The sequence below is a fragment of the Bos javanicus genome, chromosome 2, assembly GCF_032452875.1.
Source record: "Bos javanicus breed banteng chromosome 2, ARS-OSU_banteng_1.0, whole genome shotgun sequence".
NCBI classification, from domain to species: Eukaryota; Metazoa; Chordata; class Mammalia; order Artiodactyla; family Bovidae; genus Bos; species Bos javanicus.
The window spans coordinates 119,719,797-119,728,025 of record NC_083869.1 but is presented as its reverse complement, the minus strand read 5'-3'; the positions used below and the strand labels follow the sequence as shown (position 1 = coordinate 119,728,025).

The 8,229-nt window shown below is 54.1% G+C and overlaps 1 protein-coding gene across 3 annotated transcripts; it reads left to right on the top strand.

Moving 5' to 3' along the window:
* Positions 1–552: 552 nt before the first annotated feature.
* Positions 553–5,206, top strand: NPPC (natriuretic peptide C). Of its 3 annotated transcripts, none has more exons than XM_061388289.1 (3): positions 553–803; positions 1,226–1,536; positions 2,765–2,864. In XM_061388289.1, exons 1-2 carry the CDS (start codon positions 714–716, stop codon positions 1,514–1,516), a joined length of 381 nt encoding a protein of 126 aa, XP_061244273.1. In that variant the 5' UTR covers positions 553–713; the 3' UTR covers positions 1,517–1,536; positions 2,765–2,864. The 3 variants fall into 3 exon arrangements, with proteins under 3 accessions (XP_061244273.1, XP_061244263.1, XP_061244282.1); XM_061388279.1 differs by lacking the exon at positions 2,765–2,864 and adding an exon at positions 4,711–5,206 and having other exon boundaries at positions 556–803; XM_061388298.1 differs by lacking the exons at positions 553–803; positions 2,765–2,864 and adding an exon at positions 4,711–5,206 and having other exon boundaries at positions 857–1,536.
* Positions 5,207–8,229: the final 3,023 nt, after the last annotated feature.

The window sequence follows — 8,229 nt, the reverse complement described above, 5'->3', positions numbered from 1 at the left end:
TGCGGCCCCGGGCAAATCCCTGTCTTCTTGCGCCTCCCTCCCCGACCTCCCGCTCCACCATCCGCCTCCTCAGTCTCAAGGCATCGGTGCCTCTCGCCCGTCAGGTGCCCCGGGGAAGAGATTGGCAACAAGGCAGCTCTGGGTGGATTTCGGACTGTGCCAACTTTCTGGCTGTGTGCTTTTGGTCAAGTGATTTAATTCCTCTGAGCCCATCTTTGCACCTGCAAAGAGGAAAACTGATCCTTTCCAGGACGAGCGTGTGGGTTGAGGGCCAAGCTTGTGCGCAGGGCACCGGGTGCACGGACGCTTGGCATGCTAGGGCGCGCTCCCTGCAATCCTTGGTCCCTTGTGCGCGCCGCTTTGCAGCTTGGAGAGCAGTCCAGAGGGAGCCCGCCGAGCCGCGGGATCCCTCCAGGGTAGGGTGAGGGTGGGGGCCGAGGGGGAGCCCCCGCGGCCCCCTCCCGGCCCTCGGCGCGTGTGCCATTGGCCCGGACGGCCCTGTGGGCGGGAGGATGACATCAGCGGCAGGTTGGATTATAAAGGCGCGAGCGGAGCCGCGGACTCAGAGCGCACCCAGCCGGCGCCGCGCAGCACTGGGACCCGCGTCCGCATCGCAGCCCGGCCAGCCTGCTCCGCGCTCGCCTGCCTGTCGGCTCGCCCGCCCCGCGCACCCTCGCTGCCGCTCGTCTGCGCCCAGGCACCCCACGGGCACCATGCACCTCTCCCAGCTGCTGGCCTGCGCCCTGCTGCTCGCGCTACTCTCGCTCCGGCCCTCCGAAGCCAAGCCCGGGGCGCCGCCAAAGGTGGGTACTGTCGCTGGGACGTCGGAACCTGTGAGGGGCAATGGGAGGGCTGGGGTTTCTAGGAGGGTGTGGCGCACCGGGGTGAGGGGTGAGAGCAGTGGGGGCGGAAAGACGGCTCTCTCCCCTGAGATGCGCGCGGGGGACAGCTGGGGGGCCCTCGAAGCCCGGACTCAGGATAGCGTCCAAAAATGCGCAGCCCCGACCACAGAGTGGTCAGCCCCGCAAGGGGCAAAGGAGAGGAGGGCAAAGGGCTCCCCGAGGGAGCGGACCACGGCGGCCTCGAGGCAGGTGGACGCAGGGCCGAGCTGCCGGGCACCTGTGACGGGCGTTCTCAGGACTCCCCGCCGGACCATCGGCGGCCCCGCAGAGTCCCCCGCGCTGCCGCGGCGCGTGCCTTCACCTACCCGTCCTTTCCCTTGGAGGTCCCGCGAACTCCGTCCGGCGAGGAGGTGGCCGAGCCCCAGGCTGCGGGCGGCGGTCAGAAGAAAGGCGACAAGACTCCCGGGGGCGGCGGCGCCAATCTCAAGGACGACCGATCGCGACTGCTTCGGGACCTGCGCGTGGACACCAAGTCCCGGGCGGCGTGGACCCGCCTCCTGCACGAGCACCCCAACGCGCGCAAATACAAAGGAGGCAACAAGAAGGGTTTGTCCAAGGGCTGCTTCGGCCTCAAGCTGGACAGGATCGGCTCCATGAGCGGCCTGGGATGTTAGTGCGGCGACCCCTGGCGGCGGTGAGTACCACCAACCCTGGCCTCCGGGCTCTCTTGCACACCCAGCACCCCCGCGAAGCCCCCAGAACCAAACCTGTACCCTCTCCCGCAGGCCGGTTCCCCCCTGATCCCGTAGCCCTGGGAGCTTTCCTCCTCACGACCAGCCCATCCGGACATAGGACTGTGTGTGTGCTTGACTTTTGCCCCAGGAACATTTATCATCCCATTTTACAGATGGATAAAGTGAGGGAAAAGTAGTCGGGGAACTTTGGCAAGGTCAGAAATGGCTTAGCATAGATGAACCCATCTGACTTCCTCTGGAGAATCAGAGACAGCTTGGTGGGGTCCCAACCACCCCAGGACCACAGAGCAACCAGCAGCATTGGCCCCAGTTCTCCAACTGGGGGTGGGGGAGGGGCGAGGTTGAGGGGTGATCCTGGGTTTGTGGGAGCAAAGGAGGAGGGCATACATACAAGTCAAGGGTAAATTCACTTGCCAGCCACTGCATCATGGTGCTGGGTAGTAAGCAGCCCAGGGGTCAGGACAGCTCCCTGGGTCTGTTGTCCCTGTGATGGGACAGACTTGGGGTGACACCTGCCCCCTCCCAATATACAGAATAGCCACTTGTTAGCACCACCAGGGAGCATTTCAGTCCCAGAGCATTCTGGTTCTTGTCTGGTCTCTAAACCGTGGCTGTGGGCAAGCTGGCCTGTCCAGGGTCCTGACGCTGCTGCAATCCATGTGACTTCAGGATCCAACCTCAGTGTTCATGGCACTATTTCAGGGCAAGGAAACAGAAACTAAAATAAATCTTTTTTTGCCCCAACCTCAAACTCAAACATATCCCAAACTGAGCTCCTCCCCACCCGCTACCCGCCACCCCCACCATGCGGAGGCTCCACACCCGGGTTTCTGGCATGGCCTTCTACCCCTGCACCAGGCTGGAAACCCCCGTGCTACCTTCTGCCCCTGCCGAGCGCTGCATCCTGGCAAGATACTGGGCCAAGGTCCTTCCCTCCTTTCCCCATCCTCTCCATCCCTGCTGCCCATCAGTGTCCGAACAACAAACAACATCCAACCTCTGGAACTGACATTCAGCTGCTTTAGAATCTGACCCTTTCCGGTGTCCAGCCTTGCCTGCGGCCAGCTGCTGTCGTTCCCTGTCCCACAGCCTTTCTGTCCCACTCCAGACCAAGCTGTTCTCTCATCCCAGAAGCCATATCAGTGTCCACACTGTCTTCCCCCACAGAGGACAAGAGCGCCCCTCTCTGAAGCTCTCCAGCACAACGCCTGAGGCTTCGATACAGAAAACCTCACCTAAAAAAAAAAAAAAAAATTTGAAAACCTCACCTGAGCTATAGTTGTCTGTGAACCTCCCCAAATGAACTCATGAGCATGTTAAGGGCCAGATGCCAGCCAAAGATGGTCTGGGGCCTGTAAAATGCCCAAAGGGGCTCTGAAAAATGTCTGTCAATGATCCACAAAACCTGCCTCACCCAACTTAGGGGCACCCCTCACCCACCTGCCCTAGCATTTAGCTGGTATCTTTCCTCTCTGCAGCCAGACATGGCTGGGCTGTGTGCTCCTCCTGCAAGGGCTTCGTTTGTCTGAGATCTTAACTTGCTGTGATTCTAGCACATGTGCCCCAGTCTTTAGAAGCTACCCTTGTGATGGGTTTGTTCTATTCTCTCCTATCTCAGCAACGAAGAGATGGAGCCACAGGCCTTAGACTTTCAACTTGTGATTTAAGCATCAAGTTCCAACTTGAGAATCCAAACAAATGGTATTATGAGTTAGCAGAGGATGGGATAAGGTCCTGGCATCAGGTCAAGCCCCTGCCGTGCACATCCCATAGGTTCCTTGTTCTCAGATATGGTTGTCTGTGGGTATCAAGTGGGGGTGGGGAGAAGGACCCTGAGGGAGGAATCGAGGTTGCTAAGACTTCTTGACCCCTTTGAATGAGGAAGTTTGTCAACTTCCTGGAAGTTCTCTTTTAGCTGAACACTAACCTCCAACATCCACAACCATCTCAGCCCCACCCTCACCCCTATCTCCGTGAGAAGGCAGAGCATCCTTCCTGTTGCCAGCAGCCTCCTGGTGGCGATGCCCAAGCTATCTCACTGTCTGGGCTAAAAAGAGAAAGACAGCTTAGGGTTCCCCATTGATGAAAGCTCTTCCGAAGCAGTGGCCATGCCTCCACTCAGGAGTTGACTTTGGCTCTAACCAGCCGCCAAAATGACTATCGCTGATGGTTATAGCCTTGATTATAAAATGCTAATGACAAAGACGAGGTGTGGAGGGTGCCTGAATGAACACCTCACAGACATCTGTCATCTGTTTAAACACATGGGACGGCCAGAGAACGGGGCTGGGGGAGAGTTCACCAAGGCCTTGAGGCCCAGGGACCCTCTGCTCGCGCTGTCCACCACCCTGCCTCCGAGGCGGCCTTCCTCCAGTCCTGCGGCACCCTCACACCCGTTCACCCTCATACCCACTAGCAGAGACTGGATGCAGCCCTCATCAAACGCTTCTGCTAACCCAGCACGACCACTCATCTCCCCAGGGCAGGTGCGAGATGTTCTCAGGAGAAGCCAGCCGGGGAAGGAAGTGCTATTTACTGGGCCGCTGTGACCCAGACACCCTGCCAGTGCCCTGTGTGGCAGCCCTGGGAGGTGGCTATTATCCCATTTTATGGGTGAGGAAAGCGAGCCTAAAAAGCTCTCCAGAGCTGTCCCGGAAGTACTTGTCCGAGTCAGGATTTGGGCCCAGAATTCCCCACTCTTCAGACGCTTCTCTCCCCCTTCCCTCCATTGTCCCCCAGACTTACAAAGCCAAGGCAAGCACGTGACCGAGGGTTTGTATTGTAGCTAAAATTGGGGGGGGGGGGTTGGGCAGGGGCGTTTTCCCTTTCCCTTCCCTCACTGTGTCCCACTGAGTGCCTGCGCTTAGACAGAGGGGGCGGAGGGCTGGCTGACTTTCTGGTTCCACCTGTGCTTGGACAGGTGACGGCTGAGGGCCTGGGGAGGACCTGAGTGGAAGGGCCTTATCCCTCTGCAGCAAGGCCTCCGTCGGGGCCTGTAGGGCAGAGGTGGAGGGACTACGCCTCCTGCTACAGCTGGAGTGGGAGGAAGGTTCTAGATGTGCCCTGCAGGCTGGGCTTGCTCAGCTGAGTTCCCCTGGCCCTCTGTGTTTCAGGACTGGGGACTTGCTGCGTTTTGCTGAGGTCACCCTTGGTCATCAGCCTCCTCGCATCTGGAAGCACCTCCAGCGCAATGTGGCTTTTACATTTCTTTTTTTTTTTTTTTCCTGGTACTGGGGATACACAACACCAGCTGTTTTATGATTATTTAGGGAGGGGGGTATGATTTTGTCATTTGTTTTTTTTTAATGAAAAATAAAAAGTTATATATTATATATATATTATATACATGAAACACACACACCTACACCAACGTGATGACAAGGGACAGTTTTTAAGAGACTGACAAAACCAGCTGTAAAACATTGCTGTTTGTAAATTCATGTCATGCATAAATGTATTTATGTTGTAAAGCTATTTATATTGTTTATAAAGAGATATTTATAAAAATTTTATTTATGTAACTAAATGAAAGAAGTCAATCATTGTAATGTTTTTGTCTTAACTAGTTGAAAAATGTAAAAAAAAAAAAAAAAAAACTCATTCCGTGAACATCTTGAAAGCTGTCTTTATTTACTCATGGCACTTCTTTTTTAGTAATTAGTCTGAGGAGGAGGGAAGAGGTGGAGACAAGGATTTTGCCTCTGAATGGATCTAACAGCCATGTTCCCAATTCTGGTTTGATTTGTATCCAAATCCTCCAGGAATCTTGTTAAAAATACAGATTCCTTCCCCCACCCACCCCCTGATCCAGTGAATCCGTGTCTCCGAGGATAGGATTGGCCATGTGGCTTTTGTCCCAAGTGATTCTGATCATCTTGGCCATGTCAGGAAGCTCTGCTCAGGACACTGGACAGCTGAGAAGTCAGATGTGGTGAATTAAATTAAAATTAAATTTAGCTAACAGAGGGCCCTCTAATTCTACTCCATCTTCTCTCTGTTATCAGAGGAAACAAATGACTGAAAATTTCCTTTCTGCTTTGGAGACTCAGAAGGTTCCTGTGTAACTTGCGGAGTGGGTCCGGTTACCTTACGAATCTCAGTTCAGGGAATTATGGGGTGGGTGGTTTTCTCCAGGCTTGGCGGGGTAAGACCAAGGATCTCAGAAAGAACACATTCTGTGGTTGGTTTCCTATTTGCATCGTGTGATGTGCTTTTGTGTGTGTGTGTGTGTGTGATGTGCTTTTTGAGGGGGATGTGGGTTTTCTTTTCACCTGAAGCTGTTCACAATTTTGGCTCATACGCCCCATGGAGCCTTGCATGAGAAATTATGAATATTTAGAACCTCTTCTCCTGAAGCCATCAGGAAATTTAAATCATTTCAAGCTAATCTTACTCTATCCTTGATATGTGCCTCTCCTGGACAGCTCCCCCGTCTGCCTTCTGTCCCTAGTTTGGTGAAAACAAGGACAAATAGAGCCTCTTGGGCTGGTTCTGCCAGGCGGGCATGACTCCTCTCAGGGGGATCCAGAGTGGTTGTGGCCCCAAGATCATGGGGTCAGCGGGCCTGTCCAAGTGTCTCCAGAGGAAAATTGGCTGGGGATGGGGGTAGCAAAGTGGCCAGTGGAGCCAGGATCCTCTGTCCCTGGAATTCTCCAGGCAAAAAGATTGGAGTGGGTTGCCAGTCCCTTCTCCAGGAAATCTTCCTGACCCAGGGATCGAACTCAGGTATCCCGCATTGCAGGCAGATTCTTTACTGTCTGAGCCACCCAAGAAGCCCCATGCTGCTGCTACTGAGGGTAGGGAAGTGACCTGTGGCACCTGGCTTTTCTGCGGACATCGGAGCCCCTGACCTCTCTTCCCTGAGCAGTGGGTTCTCAGGTGGGCGGACGGCCAACACAGTGACCTCACCTAGGTAAGGAAACAGCTCTGAAGTCATGTTCCAGCTGGGGACACAAGGGACCTTCTTCCCACCCCTTGATTTCCACCACTGTCGGGGGCCCTTCTTTGAGCCGAGTTCACTAGGAGCTGTCTCTCTTACTCGGTCTCACCGCGCTTCCGTAGCTCAGAACTCAGATGCCAGGTCAATGAGGGTGAGGGGCTGCCGTACCCAGGGCTCGCCAGTGCTTCAGTTTGCTGGGCTGCCTGCCGACCCCTTGCCAGAGGATGCTTAGGGGTGCTGCCAGAGTAGGAGGAGCAGGAAGGCGGCGGGTCCACTGTGGGCTTCACTGGTAGGGAAGCGGGCATATCTTCCAAAGCCCAGATACAAGGAATGGAGAATTCTGGGATTCAAGGAGCTGCCACCGAAAGAAAAAAAATTTTCTCCGCGGACGGTATCCGGACACCCAGGATCCTGGGGCCCAAGCACCACAGAGTCTCCTCCTAAGTAGCTCTCATCCCTGAATCAGCTGCAAACAACATGCATGATGGATTTCTCCTGGTGGCTCAGACTGCAAAGAATCTGCCTGCAATGCAGAAGACCTGGGTTCTATTCCTGGGTCGGGAAGATCCCCTGGAGGAGGGAATGGCAGTATTCTGGTGGCTAAACCCACCAGAAGCCAGCCAGCAGGGGAGCCTGGGTCCTGCAGCCTGCAGGGTGGGTAGGGTGGGAGGCAGACAGAGTCACAAAGCACCAGAGGGATGTTGCTTGAGCCAGGGGTCCTGCATACACCTCCTTCCTGCAAGAATGAGTCCTGCAGGAGGTGTGGGGGTGATGTCACCTCCCCGGAGGCCACTGATTGTCTTGATTGTAGGAGACAGAGGATTGGGTCCAAAGTATGGGCACGGGAACCTTCCTGTGGGCTTAGCTAATCCAGTGGCTTAGATTCTGCACTCCCAATGCAGGGGGCCTGGGTTCAATCCCTGGTCGGGAAACTCGATCCCGCTTGACACAATTAAAGATCCTGCTTGCCTCAATGAAGATCAAAGATCCCACGGGCCACAGCTAAGACCTGGCACAGCCAAGCAAACAAATAAAAATATTTTAAAAAACTATAAAATGAAGTGTGGGTGCTGTGTGACCGGCAGTTTCCGTTCTAGGAATGGTCCCACATTCATATCTTTACTGAACTTGTCTGGAGGCTCACTGGGGCTCCCGCCACACCATCTACACCCTTCACGGCCCTCCTGCCCCCTGAAGACTGATAATGTTGTTAGAAAAATTCACATGATTTTTTTCTGTTTATCCTTGTTTTTTCTTTTATTATTAATATTATCATTTATAATTGATTTACAAGGCGTTACAACATGCGAGTGAAAGTGTTAGTTGCTCGGTCATGTCTGACTCTTTGCCACCCCATGGCAAGAATACTGGAGTGGGTAGCCATACCCTTCTCCAGGGGAATCTTCCCAACTCAGGGATCAAACCTGGGTCTCCTACATTTCAGGCAGGTTCTTTACTGTCTGAGTCATCACAGAAGCCCTGTACAACATAGCGTTTCAGTATTTTTATATATTACAAAATGATCACCACAATAAGTCTAGTTACGATCCGTCACTGTACAAAAGGATTACAATATCATTGACCATATTCCCTATGTTGTACGTCATATCCCTGTGAATTATTTATTCCATAACTGGAAGTTTGTACCTCCTTATCACCCTCTCCTGTTTCATTCAGCACCCCTCACATCCTT